At 37.0% G+C, this 20,391-nt stretch overlaps 1 protein-coding gene across 2 annotated transcripts in view; it reads left to right on the top strand.

Annotated features, from left to right (window-relative positions):
* Positions 1–20,391, top strand: part of EXOC4 (exocyst complex component 4) — a 674,653-nt gene that overhangs the window by 72,024 nt on the left and 582,238 nt on the right. The window contains exons 6-7 of one of the 2 annotated variants that reach the window (XM_036427297.2): positions 3,890–3,895; positions 8,591–8,834. In XM_036427297.2, coding sequence (XP_036283190.1) covers positions 3,890–3,895; positions 8,591–8,834 — 250 coding nt within the window. The remainder of the gene's footprint in view (positions 1–3,889; positions 3,896–8,590; positions 8,835–20,391) is intronic. The other variant, XM_036427305.2, reaches the window with a different exon arrangement.

The following is a 20,391-nucleotide window of genomic DNA, read 5'->3' on the forward strand; positions in this document are numbered from 1 at the left end:
GTTTTAGCATTACTATAAACTAGTGGCCCGATGCATCAAAATTCATGCACTGGAGTGGGGGATGTCTCTCAGCTCAGCCTACCACCTCTCACAGTCTGAGAGCCCTCAGGCGATGTCCTACTGATGGATGCAGTCTGGCCTCCTTCTGTAAGAGGCGACTGGGTTGACCAGGGGAAGGTGCCATACCAATCACCCTGCTACTGCTGCCACTGCGGACTGCAACTCTTTTCAGCCCTCCTCAGCCCTTCTCAGCCCTTCTCAGCCACTGCATCTTTGTCTGGAAGGACATCTGGAAGACGTCCAGTCTATCTGGTCTAATAAGCATATTACCCTTTTATTAGCATAGATTGTGGCTTGTGATATTGAATGTCCTGCTTTGTCATGGTTAATGCTTTTTGGCTGGCATACCATTGTTCATTCTATACTTCTAGCATTTCAACATTAGTTTGTTTTAGATATGTGTGTAGCATATAGTTGTACCTTGCTTTGTGAGTCAAATTGAAAGTCTGTTTAATAAGTGAGTCAAATCCATTGACATACATATATTGATATGACTGATATATATTTTTCTCAACTTTATCACGATATTTTATAAATGTGTATTACATTATATTTGCTATGTTTCTGAAATATTAATTTTTGCTCTTTATGCAGAATTTTTTTGTGATTTAGAGACTCCCCCTATATTAGTAGTTGTCTTTAAATGTATTTAAAAATCTTTTAAAAATGCTTTTAGCCCCCCTATTTTCTTTAACCTTTTATTTGTAGCCTTCTCTCTTTTTATTGGTATTCCTTACTTCCCATCTATTGTTTTGATAATAAACAATACATTTACTCTGTTTTTTTCTTCATCTCTCTACTACCAATTTTTAGTTGCATTTTAAAAAAAAATTTAACAATATATTACTTTTGTAAAATTGTTTTTTTATCAACATCCTAATTTTTGTCTTTGTCTTTAAATGCTCATTCATGTTTTTGCTGAAATATTCTCAGTTGTCTCTTGGTTGGATGAAGTCCATCATCTAAAAGATTCCTCAAAAAGTGTCATGGCTGCTCAATTCCTTCTTTTGATTATACTTTCCCCTCTTCAGCCTTTGTACTTAAAGGACCTCTTGAGTGGGTATAAATTTCTTGGTTTACACTTTGCCTTTTTAATTTTTTTTGTTTGTGTAAAATGCTGTTATTGTTGTTTTTCTTCATGTGTTTTATGAAAATTCTCATGCCAATCTAATTTTTCTTTTTGCGCTTGTAAGTTATTTGATCTTGTAGGCCTAAAGGACTTTAAACATAGGAATTGAATAGTTTTAGTAGGAAATGTCTTAGAGTTATATTTTGGGGTTAATTTTCCTTCAGACCCAGGGGATTCTTTTATTTTGTAGGTTAAAAATTTGTTGTCAACTTTTCTTGGTTTATAATTTTAAGTATTTGTTCTTTTGTATTGTTTATTTCATGTAATATGATACTTTTTTCCTTGCCTATCTCCATTTTCACTACTTTCTCTTTGGTCATTTTTTACTTTTCTTTATATCCCCTTTTATTTTCTGCATTTTCTCGATATCTTTTATAGAGATTTATTCTCCCATAGGTATTTTATAATTTACATATTCTTCTTCCTTGAGATGACTTTTTTCTTTCATATCTTTCCTGAATTTAGTCCGTTTTCTTCTTATACCTTTCTATATTTGTCCATATCTGATCTTAGTTTTTGAATTTTTGACTCAAAGTGGCTTCAGCTATTCTCACATTTTTATTTGAGTATATTAATTTCATCTGGAGTGTTGCCATCTAGTTTTCTTGTGCTTCATGCTTATTTTATTACAGGGACTTTTCCTTTGTTGATGTGCTTTAGATTCCCTGATTTTTTTTCAATATGCCTCTACATCAGTCATGTCAAACTAAAAGGCTAACATGGGCCAAATAAGCAAGGTTTAAGTTAATGTGGGCCACAAAAACACAAAAGCTTCAATTTTCATAGAAACGTAGGTTTATTTTGATAGAGACATGCTGAATACAAAGGGCTGAAATAAACGAGTCATTGTTAACATAAAATAATAGAACATTTGAACAAAAATTAGTATTTTTTCTTAAACTTTAACTTACCAGACACCAAATAACTGCACAGATTCATAAGTGTAACACAAATAAACCTATTTTTCTTGTTTTCCGAAAGTGAAATATTTCTTGTTGCAAACACCAAAGAAGGCAATCTAAGACTAATGATGTAGCAATCAGCTGTTAAAATTTTCGCTGCTAGTATTAGTGGAGAGAAATGGTGCGCCTGAATGAATGCAACACAATTATAGTATTCAGTCATTAGTGAACGTTGTGGTTCGTTATTAACAATTACGTATTGTAAAAATTAAGTTAAAAATTTTTATAAAAACGTTTTTGACATACCATTATATTGGCTGGGCTACAAAAATATTTGCTGTGGGCCGCATGTGGCCTGTGGGCCAAGAGTTTGACATGCTTGCTCTCCATGAATCTCATTGTTTTCTTTTTCTGTTCATGTTTGTACTATCAGAGTGTTTTATAGAAATCCTAGCTCATTGGCTCCCTCTTCTGTCAAAATTCAGATAATTTTTTTTTTGTTTTTGATGGTTGGGGAAGGTTGTTTGTTTCCAGAACTTTGATGCTTTTGTCCTGTGGGATCCTGAATTTTTCTTTTATGCTTCATTCTCCCTTCATATCTGATATAGCCAAAGGGCATTTCTCTCTTTTTGTTTTATTTCTTCCCCAGAAACTGTGTGTCTCAAACCTTCAGAGTGTGTCTGCTTTTAAGTTCCTTCTCTATAGTCCATGTTCTGATATGCTTGGATCCTTTCTAGTATTTTGAAACTTGGGGTGGACTTTTTCTTTGTACTGATAGTTTCAGTTCAGTCTTTGGTTCATCACTAGCTTCCTTCTTCTCTCTCATCACAGTTTTCCACCGTCTGACTTGGCCTGCAACAAAGCCCGTAGTTGAGCAGGACTGGAGAGGAGCTTGGGAGATCACTTGCTGGGATTAGATGGTTCTCTCTTATTTCTATGTATAGTTGTTTTAAATTTGGGGCAATTTCTGTCTTAAAGTTAACCTGAGGGCATGTTTCTATGACTTTTCTTCTTTTCTTCGTTTTATGTATTGATAGTTTTGGAAGAAATATTGAGAAATGGGGACCTATGCAGCCCCCATGGTCTTCACCAACCCCAGAGTTCCTAAAGCCAGAAGTTTTCAACTTATTTTTTTTATTTTGGAGTTTGTTTTGTGTTTTTATGTCACATCACATTTAACGCGCACAATTTCATAGGTAATGCTATCCACACTTTACAGATGAAGAAATTGAGGCCCAGCAATATTTAATGGCTTGAGAGATCACGCAACTAGAAAGTGGTAGAGATGGTAATGAAATCTATCGATAACATGTGTGATGCCACGCTTTTGTTCTTTCTATTACATCATGCTGCCTTCCTGAGCAGTTGAACTTACAAAAACATACATTAACAAATGCCTATAGTCTAATACATTTTGTGAATATTATTATAAACTATCAATTTATTTATCTTTTCCTTGTCCTCTTATCCTGTGTCTCTTTTCTTTTTTATTAGCTTCTTCTCTGACCTTCAAAGGTACATCCTCCTTGCTCTAAATGGGATGATGAGCTTTGTCTCAAGGGAAACTAATTAAACAGATAGTCTTATTTGTTTTTATTTTAATAAAAGTTTTGCTATTAACCTTCCCCGAATCAAATAAACCATCTTTAAACCCTTAATCCACTGTTACTCACGGAATGACCAGTGCACAATCACTATGCTTTCAAAAGTCAGGGCAATGTGGGGTTCATTGTCACCTCAGAATGGAAGCCATCCCTGTGCCCAGGCTGAAAACACTCCCCGCTCATGTGAATGATAGCTCCTGGTAGTAGTTTGCAATAGCTTTTGGCAGCCTCCTTTCAGGAGTGAGATATTATATTGTCTGTAGTTTTCTTTCATTTAATCTGTGCCCTCTGGGTCCTTGGTTAACTTTTTTTGAAGTACTTTAATCAGGAATCCAAACTCAGGGTAGTTAGTTAACATTTGAAAGACCCTAATCAAGATTCTGTACTCCAGTGGCAACCAGTGCATCAGATCTTGCTCTCTGAGACTGCCCCCGTGGGTGTATTACTTAGAATAAAAGATGTTAGAAGTAATTTTTCATAGTGAAAAGAAAGATATTTAGGATATGTAGTTGACCACGTGCTTCCACTGGGACATGATTGGAGAATAAGGATTGGTGAGTCCAGCAACCTATCAGTCTAGGTCTAGAGCTTGATCTAGTTCTGTGCTTACAGCCCTGGGAGAATTTCAACTCACCTGGCCAGTCAGTGCAGCATAGGTCTCTGCCTGCTTCTCTACCCCGAGTTCATTGGACATGCACTATGGCTGCACTCATTGTTTGCATTTTTTGTCTACAGAGATATTATTCTCAATTTAGAGGCAGACTATTTACATTTTTTTTAAAAATTTATAATTTATATATTATAGTGGTTTTTAAACAAAAGGTATTATAGATTGGATATGTAAAGTATGAAGTTGTAATGACATTTTTGATCAGAAGCAGAAGAAATATTTTTTATTAATGGTAACTTTCTTATTTTTTCCTGCTTGAGAATATTGTTAGTATTCTGAGGCCAGGTTCCCAGCTATGGGGGCAGCATGGTGGGTATGTAATCCTGACACTTTAGTTGTCTAATTAGGCTTGATGATGTTTTGAAGGCTCTTTTTTATATTGAATTCTGTTCCATAGTGTCAGACATTATATAATGTTCTTAAATACATGTAAATTATGTAGGTCAAAAATGTGTTATATAATTTAGGTACTATGCATAATATAAGGGATGACATCAACCAGGAATTTCTATAGTAAATATTGCTATTTATCTCTTATACCTTATTTAACATCTCTATATAAAAGCCTAAATGACCCAATGACAAATCTCTGTGATGTGCACTGACCATGGGGGGCAGGCACTCTACACAGGAGCTGCCCCCTGGTGGTCAGTACACTCCCACAGCTAACCTTGACGGCTGGCCAACCTCTTGCAGTCCCTATCCCACTCAGGCCAGCCTTGATCAGTCCCTTCTCCCCAGCCGCCAACCTCCCACAGTCCACCCTTCTACCCCTGCCTCGCTGGCCGGCCGTGATCTTCCTGATTGGGACTGTGCGAGATGGACCCTAGATCCTATTGGTCCCAATCGCTGGCCAGGCCGAGGGACTCCACATGTGCACAAATTCGTGCATTGGGCTTCTTGTATATAAATATAAATGATAATTGAATATAGCATATTCAATAAAAATTAGTGTTTTACCAGAGCCCTGACCTCCTGCAATTTGATGACATATGGCATATGTTACCAATCTTTTCTTTCCAAGCATATTATGAAAAGAAAACAGCCAGGGATTGGTTTAGATTGCTTTCTGTACTTACTGGGAAACAAAGAAGTAATTTTCTTTTATAAAATATTTACTACATAAATGGATCATTCACCTTGTTTGTCTTTTTAAGTGGGTTATCTATGATATAGGTATAGCTACTTAGCTATAGGCTTAGTGATCAGAGATACATAGATTTACACTCTGGTTAGTGAAACCATGGAATTGTAGAGCTTTAAAGGACTGTAGATATAATCTAGTTAAATATTCCATGAGTCCCGAAGTGTCTTAATAAACCTCCTTTAGGATTCCATGCTGAAGCTCAGCTAGTGACATCATTTACACCCACTTAGATATGGATATGTGGATGTAGAGGATGTAAATTCATGCCTGCCTGTCTAATAAAAAACAGTTGCGGCCAGTAGGATTTTAGTAGAAATAACTGGTTAAAGGACATGAGAGTCTTTTATCATTTAGCACTGTTCTACCAGTGAAAGTCTTTAAAACCAGGTTCAGGAAATCCTCACTTAAGACACTCGAAGCAAAAACATTGCAAATAAGAAATTGGAAAAGGGAGTAAGGTGTTTCTGTTTTTCAAAGTGTTCTAAAACCCACACACTGAGTGCGTATTATAGCAATATAGATACAAGGGAACGATTTGGGGTGTGGTAGTTTAGAAATATGTGCTGTGAGTCTTTACTGAATTTCAGCTAAATTATTTTGTACAAGGCTTTTTCATAAAGTACCAATAACTATCTGACATCACAGGGTTTTTGTGATTATTAGGCTAGTCTTCATGGTTGATTATATTATCCTTTTAAATTGCCTTTTAATTTTCAGCTGATGTAAGTGAAATAGATAGTATAAATTAATTAATATTGGATCTCTTCCGTGTTTATGCTCTAGGAGATTTCAGGAGACAAGCAGATAGATAAGGTTCTAAACAAATGTGCCATTTGGGGCGGTGGCATTTTAATATTCATAACTTGCTTATTTGTTATTTTTAATAGGCTATCTATTATATTAATGTGAATGTAACATAGGCCTTTATTGACTTAAACTATATTTATCTTATCACAAGTCACTCTTGCGGAATGTGGCTGTCATTTTCAGGTGGCCCTTTGCATTGTCCTTTTTGTTACTTATACATCCTCTTTATGAAGATCATTTTGTCTCAGCTAAATTTCTATTGCATTCCTTCTGCCTGAAGTTCTGCTTATCTTTTCGCTTCATTTCCCCTTCTAACAGGTTGAATTTAGATAGTCCCTTGGCTGTTAAATACTTTTCTCATTTTGCCTTTGAGGTTGGTCTTGAAGGATGGAATAATTTTGTGGCCTGAGGTGTCTAGCTCTTTGTGTATAAAACAAAACTTGCAACTAAAATGCGTATTTTTGAAATGTCACTTTTGGAAATATCAATGGCTTTTTTGATTTGCCTTCTGAATTGATTGGCATGTGATCTTTAGAGGCTTACAGCTTCTTGGTTCTACTTCCAGTTTACTAAAAAAAACCTTAAATTTAAATACCATATCATCACATGCCCTCTATTCTGTGAGGAAAACCATATGCATTTGGTTGTTATTTATGTCTTTTCTCTCTTTAGGGAATTTTAGGGATCTGTTGAATCTAAGTAAGACAACAGCATCAGGGATAAATATGCAAAGGACCTACTTTAGATTAAGGCTTTATAAGTAATTATATTATTAAATACCTTTGGTTTGTATTTATGTTCATTTTATGAATTAGGAGCAAGACACGGGACTAAGGAGAATAGCCTACTTGTTATCTGGAGTAGAGGTTTTAGGAAATGTATTTAGTGGTTACAAGGACTTACTCCATATACTGAGTATTTTCATTTAGGGAATGAAGTAAACATGTTTCAGTGCATTCCAGTAGTGCCAAACAACGCAGACTGAGCTTGTTGTGTAGTTGAGCTTGAATCTACTAAAGAAGAATGGATGCATCATTCAGAATAGCACCTATTTAAAAAATGATCCAGTTGTTTTGAGGAGTGGAGGAGAGGGGAGGATGGGGAAACTTTATTAGAGTCCATAGTTGTTTGTATTCACTTTTGCTTTGTCTTTCCTAATCCAGCCACTTGTAAAATTAGAGAATTATTTTTTGGCCAGAAGTTTTCAACTGGTGCTTCTTTTTTCTTTTGGCAATAGTGCTGGCTCTGAAATCGTAGGAGATGCTTTGTGTATATGTGTGTTCGCTTGAGAGAAGGGCCTGTGGATTTGAGCAGATAACAAACCTCAGATTCCAGTCCCACCTACTTCCCAAGTTCTCACAGGGCTAAGAACACTGTGCCAGATGTTTCTTCCATTTCAAATCCAGGTAGCTTGGATGAAAGCTGTAGTCTAAAGACCTAGAGAGACTATTGACATATAGTTCTCAGAAAACCTACATGTATTAGCAAAGCAGTCTTCATTAGATAATAATCTTATGCTTGACATACCCTCAAAGTTTTGTCTCACTTGCATGCATTATTTTTCCTTTACTTTCTTCATCTCTTTTATAATTTGTTATAATTTAATCTTATTTATCTCTTCTTCATGTATTTATAAATGTCTTTATATCAAGCTACTTATCTCTTCTAACTAATAAATAGGAATTTGATACTATGGTCTGTCTCTTTAGAATTCTCATGCCAAGTGTGACATTTTATAAACAGTGAATGCTTAATAAATGTCATAAACTAACTGACTCATTCTGGAAGTGGTAGTCTATGGAAACTTCCCATGGAGATTTGCTTTCTTGCTGTTAATTGTTTCTATCTCTTATTACTAAGCAATTGGGATGGATTGAGGGATGTACTGTTTTTGTGTGATTCTTACTTACTATGCAAATTAATTTAATTACAAATATAATTGAAAAATCTCTATTTAAAAAAAATTTAAATTGATTTTTAGAGAGAGAGGAAGGAAGAGGGAGAGAGAGAAACATCAATGTGAAAGCAAAACTTCCACTGGCTGCCTGCTATACATCCCCTACCAGGGATCCATTCTGCAACCTGGGCATATGCCTTGACTGGGAAAGGAACTGGCAACCTTTCAGTGCATGGGACAATGCTCAACCAACTAAGCCACACCAGCCAGAGCTTCTCTGATTTCTTTAAGAGAGCAATCAAAGCAGTGAATCTATGTGCCAGACCCATTGTGTTTTTGAACTTTGTGATGGAATCTGTTTATTTTTTTTACAGTGAGAGAGATAAACCTACAGGACATCAAGGAGGACTTGGACTTGGATCCAGAGGAAAACAGCACCCTTTTTATGGGCATCCTCATCAAGGGGCTTGCCAAACTGAAGAAGATCCCGGAGACCGTTAAGGCCATCAAAGAACGCTTGGAGCAGGAGCTCCAACAGATTGTGAAGAGGTCTACCACCCAGGTGGCGGACAGCAGCTATCAGAGAGGAGAGAACCTCACTGCGGACAACCAGCCAAGGTACGTGGGGTGCAGTTCCTGTGTTTGATAGCTATTGTACCTTTTCTAGGGTGGGAGGTAAGTAATTATCTTCTTTTGATGCTATTTCTTGAACTTGAGCTACTATAGTTCATATAAACTCAATTGGTGAAAACAGCTTGAATAGGTATAATTCAGCTGGCTTTCTCTCTCCCTCCCCTCCCCCGCCCCAAACTGGCTTTTGACATAGTTGCAAAGTTTCAAAGCATTTTATTCAGATGCAAATGAAAAAATATAGCAATTATTGGATATTTACTAAGTATTAAGCAGAATTCAAGGCAATTTGTATATATTATGTCATTAAGTATTACTACAGCTTTATGAACTACTTATTAGCCATAATTCACAGTTAGGGAAATGGGCCTCAAAGATTAAGTAATTAGTCAAGGTCACAGAGCAAGTGACTCATCTTGGAGTTAAATGCAAGGCCATGGTCCTTCTTGTCCCATGTTTTGCCCTCTAATATATGTATATTTGTCAGTAGGCAAATCAGACTCAGGAATTATTGTATCTATTGAAAACAACTAATTGGATTGGGATTTCATACTTCTTGTTTCCTAAGGGGAAAACTGAAACTGGGCTCTGATCCAAACTCTGTCTTGACTGTCAGGCACTGGGATAGCACGTCTGTCAAACCAGAGTCTAGGGCACTGCAGGCTAATGCCATCTGATGGTGGGACCAGAGCTTTGAAATGGAGGCTTTCCTAGAAAATCCAGGATCCACTTTGTCCTCTTCCTCCTCTGCTTTTACCCCGAGCTCTCCACATACACCAGACATGGACAAGGCAGGGATTTGCATGGGGGAAACTACAGTTTCATCTGAGAGCACAGGGCACAGCAAGGCATGTCTTCTGAGTTCAAGTCATGTGAGTTTTTCTGGAAAGGCATCAGAATGTTGTTGACATGCTGTGAAGGAAATTCTGCTGTTTGTTAGGGCTTACATTTTTTCTTTAGAGAAGATACGTTTTAAGGGAAATAATAATAGCTCACTTAGTATAGAATTCCCCAGACTTTACTTTTTTTTTTTTTTTTTGAAAAACAGTGTATGCTGTTTTCATTTTTATATTCTTTTATGTATCTAAATAACAATAATTTAAAATTTCAACATTAATTCCCTTGTAAACTTCATTCAAAAGTACAATGAAGTTGTTGAAGAAACCGTCCTTTACCCCTCCCCTGCCATAGAATATTTCCGAGCACGTGATGAGCATGGGTTTAGGAGTTGAGCAGACCTGACTAAGGAGAATAACACCTGCTTCACTGGGTTGCTGGCATTAGAGGAGGAGATATGGTTAGACTTTTGTTGGGAGTGCCAGGAACTGTATTGGTGTATATTAATACACACATTTATTTATTCTTGCTTCCTTCCTCAACTTCATGTTCTTTGATCACTCACAGTGTGACCCAAAAATGCTGGGACTGGTACTGAATTGAATTTTTCTTTGTTGCCTGGTGCCTGGATTTCCTTGATGACTTTTTGCCTCCTTATTAATGAACACTCCTGAATTCCAGCTCTCTGTGCCCTGTTGCCGCAAGCCCCTAGATGAATACGCTGAACTTTCATAGGGAAATAACATGACTGTAGTATATATTGGAAATAAAACGAAAGGGCACGGATCAATAACTTTGCTGCAGATCTCATTACAGTGCCCTTAAAAGCAATGTGTCTTTCAAAGGATTTTGACCTCTTCCTCTTCTGTTCCCTAAGCCCCTTGCAGAATTCACGAGTGGAAATTGCAGCAGTAGATGTGGAAATTCAGCATACTACCCTGGAGATAATAAATGTTTCTCTATGAGGAATGAGTCAGCAAGAGGGTTTTTCCCCCCTCTCTAAGTTTTGTTTTTGTCAATATTTTAAAGGCTTATGTAGGCAGGATATATTGGACAGGAGCAAGTGAACAACCAAGCTATCCAAAACATGATCTCATTTTATAAAATGTACAAATCTGAAATTTTGGGCCCCAAATTTTTGGGATAAAATAGTACAGAGAAAGCGAATATCTGAAGTAAACAACTTAAAAAAAGTAAATTTAATTTATTGGGGTGACATTGGTTGATAAAATGATACAGGTTTCAAGTGTTCAGTTCTTTTAAAAAATGTATTTTTATTGATTTCAGAGAGGAAGGGAGAGGGAGAGAGAGAGAGAAATACCAATGATGAGAGAGAATCATTGATAGGCTGCCTCCTGCACACCCCACAATGGGGATCAAACCCGTAAACTGGGCATGTGCCCTGACCGGGTATTGAACTGTGACCTCCTGTTTCACAGGTTGGTGCTCAACCACTAAGCCCTGCAGCTGGGCTCATGTGTTCAGTTCTGTAACACATCACCTGTAGTTTGCATTGTGTTTACCACCCAAAGTCAAATCTCCTTTCTTCGCCACATTTGACTCCTTTACCCTGTACTATCTCCTCCCCAACCCCCCTTCCTTTCCCTCTTATATAGTGAACCACTTTTTGGCTCAAATTCTTGGGCTGGCACTCCCAGTGACTGATGATTTTGAGCTTGTCTGTGAGCCATCAAATGCTTTATAATGTCTCAAGAATTACCTTGGACTGTCAAATTACGGCAGGAAGGCCGGGGAGTGTTGGGGAGAGGGGAAAGAGATCAACCAAAGGACTTGTATGCATGTATATAAGCATAACCAATGGACACAAGACACTGGGGGTGGGTGGGATGAGGGCATGTAACGGGTTAGGGAAGGCTGGGGAAGGTCTATGGTGGGGGGAAAGATACATGTACTATTATATGTAATACTTTAAACAATAAAATAAAATTAAAAGAAAAAAAGAATTACCTTGGAAACATCATTGAAAAGTGATGATTTTCATTGCTGCTTCTTAGAGGTTTAAAATTTGAGAAAGGATAGTGTCAGATTATCCCTTGAAGCTTGCATGGTACTTCGTGTTCATCGAATTTTACTGGGAGGTGTTAGTGGCATTTAGAGAGCAGTAAAGTCACAATATTTTGCATATATATATATATATATATATATTTATTTATTTACCATTACATCCAAGGATTCTAAGCCAAAGGTGAGAACCTGTTTATGGAAAATTGAAGCATTGCCAAAAAGAACTATGATCCTTTCTTCTCCAGCATGCATATTTTCTCCCTCCCAAGTGGGAGGAAAAAAAAAAAAGACTATTAGAAATCATTAGCATATAAATGCTACTCTGAGGCAAGATACCATTTCTATAACTTTTTCTAAAAGTTTCATTGTTTAATATCATCCCATTAAATATATTCTGGTTGTGATGCATTGCAGGCTTGTTTTCATTTGTTTTTATGTGGAGAATTAATGTTGCGTGCTACTTTGCTAGAAAAGTGGAAGGAAACAAGCTAGAATTCCATCTTTTTTTTCACTTCCTGCAGAGCCCGTGTACTTTCACAGTCAGTTTTTAAAAAATCACTTAAATGATCTTATTATTTTATTTTTGATCCCCAAGCTATCTAAACTAAAATTCCCAAAATATCTGCTATCTCTTTATAGGAGAAATATTTTGTCATTCATAATCTATCTAGTGTCTATAAACCTCTACTTACTATTAAAGGAAAATATTCAACTACTATTGTTGCCAAATTGATAAACATTAGGGCAACATGGGCATTGCCAGTCTTCCAGGACCACCCGCTACCCATCATGTCCTCAGAAAGGCAGGCAGTGTCTTCAATTTCAGCTCTCCAACTCCTGCTGTCTAATCATTGATTCTTTCCCCGAATCTAGCTCATGAGCATTTTCACATCATTTTTGTTTTAAAGAAGCTAGAAGAAGGTCTCTAATAAAAAAGCATGAAGAAAACACAGAAGAAATAAAATCTCCTCAAAGGTGCCATAGAAAAGGAAAGAGAAAAGAATGTGGGAAAAGAATGATTGGCATGTGTGAGGCCACTACATCATCTATTTGAAAATGGTCCTGTTTAAATGTCAAGATAAAATTCATTGCAGGGGGAGGTGCTGGAGGCCTGTTCCACTTTGGCAAAACTGTTGGTCTTGAAGAAGGCAAAAAGGGTTGAATGAGTTGGAGCCATGGCTGCCAGAGAGATCTCTTACCTTTTTAGAAGGAAACCATTTTGCAGTGTTCCTTGATCTCTCTTATGAATGAAAGAAGATTTTGTCTGATAAAAAAGTAGAGAACGTTGCAATTTCTATGCTCACTGTCATATTGAAGGAAGGTTCTTGGAAAACATAGGGAGGAAATATACTTTAATGCTAAAAATAGTTGTGTTTAGATAATAAGGTCGTATATTTTATTTTCTGCTTTATTTTGCAGCTGTTAAGTTATAGGGAAAATAAATTCCTTAATCAAGAATTAATTTGAACTATTATTCAAGCTATTTTAATCAGAAGAAGTCATTAAAAATGAAAATGTGCCCTGGCTGAGTGGCTCAGTTGGTTAGAGCGTTGTCCTGTGCACCAAAAGGTTGCAGGTTTGATTCCTGGTCAGGGCACATATCAGGGTTGTGGGTTTGATCCTCATTTGGGTGCTTATGAGAGGCAACCAGTTAATGTTTCTCTTTCACATCAGTGTTTCTTTCTCCCTTTCTCTCTCTCTCTCTCTCTCTCTCTCTCTCTCAAATCAATAAACATATCCTCAGGTGAAGATTAAAAATTAATAATAATAAAATAAAAAGAATAAGTTTTTATTATTAAGAAAATGAATAATAATAAAAATAATAATAAAAAAAGAAAAGGCCTATTGGGGGTATTAGTATGGAAAATGTAATATCTGTTTGCAGAGCAGTACATTACTTTTTATTATTATTTTATGACTGCTCTAAAAATTGGAAAAAAAAGTTTTAAAAGTTCAGAATCCAGAACTCAGGGTAAGGGTATACTTACAAAGGAGAGGCTTACAAAGTGGTTTCATCTATGAGAAAGTCTAAAGACAAAGGCACCAATGTTAGTTTTGTAGTACAAGTAGAGTGTTTATGAAAAGAGAAATAAGTGAGGTATTTTTCATGATTTCTTTAGACATATGGCTAGAGTTGGGCATTTTTTTCTCTCAAATATGGAGCATTTTTTCATCTTCTCTGTCTCTTAGTTACTCTTCTTCTAAATATCTGAAATGTAGGATTTTTTTTAGACTTGGTCATTTTATTTTACAGAAAAGTCATTTAAGAGCAGCTTTAAAGCCAGGTTAAGCACTGGTTGCTGGGACTTCTGGTAGCCATTCCCAAGTGCTGCATGTCACACCTGGACATACTTGGAATCAGGAAGGGCCTCGATGTGATTTTGATGAGTAGTTAATTTGAATCAAAACAAGCAAGAAGCAAGTAAATTTGACTTCAGTGATTATGATTCCATTTGATTAAATCGCTAGTTTTGATTACAGATATTAGTGAGAAAATGCTTTAAATGCATCCAGCTATTAAATACTGAAGGATAGGAACAGGATGAACCAGAGACATATAGAAGAAATTTTACTGTTCCTCAGCTAGACTATATCCCTTGCAGCTTTACTGAAATATTTTTAGAACAAATGGGAGGAATTAATTCTTTACATATGGGACTTATTGCACCAGTTGTTAACTAAAATATACAATTCATTATTATGGAAGGAAGTTCTGATCTCAAATCTATGTATTCTCTAATAGTTCTACATAAATTATTGGATGATGACCTCATAATATATCAGGTGAGTTAGTAAAGGCAGAAATGATTTTAGCTCTTTTGTAAATGTGAAGTTGGACAGCTGTCCTTCTGACTATATATTGCTCTTTGGTTATAGTCTCTAGAGGAAGGGGCTTGGCTAAATGGGCCAGAGGTCTTAATATTACATTTTATTCATTTAAGACAGAACCATTCCTTTAATTATTTTTGGGGGGAAGGGATTCCACACTTACATTCAGTTTAGGGAAACATTTTTTATCAGTACAGAGGTCTTTTCTTAAACACTTATGCCATTGATACATGGGGAGGGGTCCCAGCAGCTCAGGCTCCTCCCCATTGGTTCTCACAAAGCGAGCTTCCCCTGTGTGGAGCGGGCAGATGCTTCAGTGGAACCCAGGTAATTTCCTTGGGCCATTTCTGATTATATCTCAGCTCTTAGAGTGCTTTATATGCTTCATCTGTACACTAATTCTCTTGGCAAGAAGCTTGCCCTTAACTTGTTTGTTCAGAACAGAGCCCACCACATGCTGGGTGACACTGGAGACTTCCAGTTTTGCCGTGAACATTGTAGGACATTCCTTTTCAAACAGGGCCCCTTTGTTCCCTTGATGCCCACAATATCGCCTTTCTTATAGACTCACATGTATGTGGCCAAAGGAACAACTCCATGAACATACAGTGGGCACCTGTCCTCTTTCCCTTGGTGTTAGGCATTTTAACGAGTCACTGGAAGATTGTGGTCCCGCTACATTTCTTCCTTAAATCTCACCTGAGGTTATGTTTATTGATTTTTAAAAAAAATTTTTTTGAGAGAGGAAGGGTGGGGAAGGGAGAGAGAGAAAGAGAAACATTGATGTGTGAGAGAGACATCAATCTGAGGATCAAACCCACAACGTAGGTATGTGTCCTGATTGGGACAATGCTCTGATCAACTGAGCGACCTGGCCAGCACTCAGTATTACATTCTTCAATCTTTGTTTTATATTTGTCAGAGTAAAAAAAAGAAACCTGCTTTTGATTTCTCTTATTTTACATACTATAGCAGGTTCAAATTAGAGATCGAACCAGTTAAGGGAACAATAGGTAAAATCTATTGCCTGAGTTACTATTGATAACATTATTTACATCTCAGCCTTCATGCTGCATCGAAGCCCACTTCTGTATTTGGCAGATGGCAGGAGTTGCCTTAGGTCTTGTCATTCATTTTGTGTACTTGTGGGGGGTCATACAAAAGGTAGTCTGAGCTCAAACTGACACTGTATTGTTTTCATTGTGGAAACACAAACACTTGTGTCAAATGAAATTTGCAGCCTGATTTAGGAATGGGCACATATTAAAAGCCCAAGAAATTTAATGAGTAAATAAATGAGTAAAAGATGCAAATAAGATAATTTTTAATAAGAGGACTCTGTTGATTTTTAAAAAACCCTCAGCACTGCTTACTGTGTGCTTACTGTGTCGGGGGGGGGGGGGGGGGCGCGGGGAGGTCGTCTAAGAATCAGCCCCACCAAAGTCACTTGGGAATTAGAAATGCAACCCTGTGGGGGAGGGATGGTTGAATTGGAATTTCTGGGTGCAGGGCCCACAGGAATATATGCTTGAGGTTATTTTTAGGTATGCTCAAGTTTGCAAACACTCCTTATAACATCACAGACATCACAGAGTTTGCAGTTTTGTAGCATTTATGCTTTGCAAAGCAGTCAGCCATCTGGTGTCTCAGCTGAGTGAACCTCGCTTGCGGCCTCATCACAGGTAGGGGCATCATTATTAATCCCAGTTGTGCCCAGGGAAATGTGAAAGCAGAAATGATTTGACAGCTCACAAAGCTTGATAGCAGTGGAATTAAGAGTAGAAGTTGTTTCTTTCCACCATGTAAGTTTGCTTCCTGGCTCATGTAAAAATGACATTCCTGACTCATTTCCTGGGCTCAATTTAGTTTTTCCTCTGGACAAGGGTACAATCTGCACTGATATTATATATTCATTCTCCCATCCACACCCCCCAGTGCGATCAATGGCAGGCCTCTCCAAGATAGCTGGAGTCGCTGGATGTGTTAAGAAGTCTGATCAGCAGCCACAGAGTAAATGGATCTTAATTATTAATTAGTTCACCTGAGAATCAAACTGATGACTTAGATTCCTACATGATTGATTCCCTGAGGAACCTTGTACATTCTTGTACTAAAACTAATATACAACTAAGTAATAAGAATATTCCCCTAAATTCTTAACTTTTGTTATCTCTAAGAAGTGGATTTATGGATAATTTTTCTAATGTTGCCTATGAGGAAATACTATTTTTGAAATGGAGGAAAGCCTCTCCCCCACCACCCTTTATTGACATATAATTGACATATAACATTGTGAAAGTTTAAGGTATAGAGTGTATTAACTTGATACCCTTACATATTGCAAAATGATTGCCACCATAGGATTAGCTAACACCTGCATTACATCACATGATTACCATTTCTTTTTGTGGCGAGAATATTTAAGATCTCTCTTAGCTACTTTAAGTATATAATACAGTATTACTAACAATAACCAACCACTATGCTATTCATTAGCTCTCCAGAACTTATTCATCATAGAGTTGGGAGTTGGTACTCTCTGTTCACCACCTCCCCATTTCCTCTCTCCCCTAGTCCCTGGCAATCGCCACTTTTCTTCTTCTTCTTTTTTTTTTAGATTCCACATCTAAGGGATATCATATAGTGTTTTTCTTTCTCTGACCTATTTCACTTAAGCATAATGCCCTAATAGTCATAAACAGTAGCACATTGCTCTTTCTCATGGCTGAATCATATTACATTATATACAGTTCTAGAGACCCAGTGCATGAATTTTGTGCATGGGTAGGTCCCTAGTTGCTGCTGGCTGCCCACTGGGGCCTGCCTTTTTCTGTGCTGCCTCTGGTGATCAGCGCACATTATAGTGAGCGATTGCACCCTAGTTGGTCGAACTCCCGAGGGGACACTTTGCATATTAGGCTTTTATAGATAGATATGCCACATGTTTTTTACCCATTCCTCTGTTGATGGACATGTAGGTTTTCTTTTTCTTTTTTATTTTGGCTATTTTAAGCAGTGAACATGGGAGGGCAGATAACTCTTTTGAGATCCTGTTGTTATTGCCTTTGGGTGTACACCAGAAGTGGGATTTTTTACTTTAGTTCTATTTTTTACTTTTTTGAGGAAGCTCCATAATATTTTTCATATTGGTTGCACCAGTTTACATTTCTACCTAACAGTGCACAAGGTATCCTTGTTTCTTGGCTTTGATGATAGCCATTCTAATATGTAAGGTGATATCTCATTGTGATTTTAATTTGTATTTTTCTGATGCTTAGTATGTTGGTCATCTTCTCATTTACCTTTGGCCATTTTTATGTCTTCTTTGGAAAAATGTCTATTTCAGTTCCTCTGTTTACTTAAAAATTGGATTGTGATGTTTTTGTTTTTTATTTGTGTTAGTTTTTTTTTTTAATATATTGGATTATTAACCCCTTATTGGATATATGATTTGCAAATATGTTCTCACATTCCATAGGTTGCTTTTCATTTTGTTGATGGGTTTCTTTTGCTCTACAAAGCTTTTTAATTTGATGTAGTCCCACTCATTTGTTTTTTTTCTTTTGTTACTTTTGCTTTTGTTGTCAAATTCAAAATATTGTTGCCAAAACTGATATCAAGTAGATTACCCCTATGTTTTCTTCTAAGATTTTATAGTTCCAGCTCTTATATTCAAGTTTTGAATTCATTTTGAGTTGATTTTGTGTATGGTGTAAGAATAATGCTCGAGTTTCAGTCTTTTGCATGTGGTTGTCCCGTTTCCCCAATACCTTTTATTGCAGGGATTGTCACAGGGATGATGAAAGAATGATACTAAAACTTTAGTTAAAAGGAAAGGGTCCTGGGTTTATTGTGTAATTGTAGTCATTAATTTGCTACATGTTAGAATGGGAAATTCAGTTGCAGTCATCCTTCTGGAATTCAGGAGAGGCTGATTTGCCCAGCAGGGAACGGACAGAGGAAGGAAATGACTGGAAACAGGATCCAATTTAGTCTTCCTTTTATTTTTACTGTTTTTCAGTCTGTGCTGCTAATAGTTATTTCCTGTTCTTTTCATAGTGCAGATGGAGAATTAGTCAGCACTTCTCAAATAGTAACTTCTTTTCACATGAAGATTGTTATTAATAAGTGGTAGAACTTATTTCTACCCCTTAATAGTAGGCATTAGATAACCTTAACGATGTCTTGTTTGAAATGAAAAATACTAGCTTAGCCATGCTTATTGGGAAAATGTGTATGTAAGATATAGGCATGTAACACTAAGACCATTTTGGTACGAAATATTTGCTCATCAGTTTCTTCTATTTTCCTATTTTTATTTTTTTAGAAATATATTTTTATTGATTTCAGAGAGGAAGAGAGAGGGAGGAAGAGATAAAAACATCAATGATGAGCCGGGGCCGGTTTGGCTCAATGGATAGAGTGTCGGCTTGGGGACTGAAGGGTCCCGGGTTCGATTCCGGTCAAGGGCATGTACCTTGGTTGCGGGCATATCCCCAACAGGGGGGGGTGCAAGAGGCAGCTGATTAATGACTCTCTCTCATCGATGTTTCTAACTCTCTATCTCTCTCCCTTCCTCTCTGTACAAAATCAATAAAATATATTTAAAAACAAAACAAAACAAAAACCATCAATGATGAGAAAGAATCATTGATTGACTGCCTCCTGCATGCTCCCGACTGGGGATAGAGCTCGGAACCCGGGCATGTGCCCTGACCAGGAATTGAACCATAGTTCGATGCTTAACCATTGAGCCATGCTGATTGGGCAGATGATCAGTTTCTTTTAATTTCTTGTATAAAAACTATGATCTTATTTCATTAGTTTCCCATAGTTCAGAGCATAATAGTAACAGGGAAATAGATACTCTGGTTATTACCTTGGTCTGTCAGTGTGGAAAAGCAGACCCCTCATATTAGGGTCTAAGCAGAGAAGTAGCAGAACAGAACTGATTTTCTCCCCTGTCTGTGTCTTTGTTTCATGATCAAGTAAGGCAGTCTCTTGGCTGCAGACATGGGTTTTCCAGCCAAATAACTAATTCAAGGTCTCCTGGATGTTAAATTTAGATCCAGACAGTCGTATCTCACCTTAAAAATTAAACATTTTTCACAGCTTGATGATAGAGCTTTATATCATAAGCATTTCTTTTCTCATGCAGTTGTGACTGTTCCTTAAAAATTTATTCTCTTACTCTTTTGCCTTTTCCCCTGGTGTCACTTGAAGGTGAGACACAAAGGATTAGCTGTGGGTAGGAAGTTAGTAAAAGATCTGGGAGTATAAGGGACATTTTACTTAAAGCTATAAGAAGGCTGTTTTAACATTTGCCAGGTAATTGGAGTTAAACAAATATTTTCATCTTGACACTTCTAATTTTTTCACATAAAATAGATTTATTACAGTATTATTAAAGTTAGCTTTGAATGCATGTATCTTTCTGCTTGTAAGTATACATCTTTTGGGTCTCATATTTTGGCTTATAAGTTTATCTTTTTGAGAGATAATTTAGTAGTTTTCTAAAATCAGGATAGTCTACACAACAAACTGATTTCCTCATCAATCATACCTCTCCATCTACTGCATCTCATTTTTTTCATTTTTCATTTTTAGCTTATTTTTTATTTTCTGAAGGGAGAGAGGGATAGAGGGGAGAAGGAGAGAGAGAGAGAGAGAGAGAGAGAGAGAGAGAGAGAGAGAGAGAGAGAGAGAGAGAGAGAGAGAGAAAACACACATTGATTGGCATGTGCCCTGACTGGGAATTGAACTTGCCGCCCTTTAGTGCATGGAATGACACTCCAGCCAACTGAGTCACACTGACCAGGGCATCATTATTTTCATCTGTTCATTCAACAGATAC

This window comes from Pipistrellus kuhlii, unplaced genomic scaffold (genome assembly GCF_014108245.1).
Source record: "Pipistrellus kuhlii isolate mPipKuh1 unplaced genomic scaffold, mPipKuh1.p scaffold_m20_p_10, whole genome shotgun sequence".
In the NCBI taxonomy this organism is placed as follows: Eukaryota; Metazoa; Chordata; class Mammalia; order Chiroptera; family Vespertilionidae; genus Pipistrellus; species Pipistrellus kuhlii.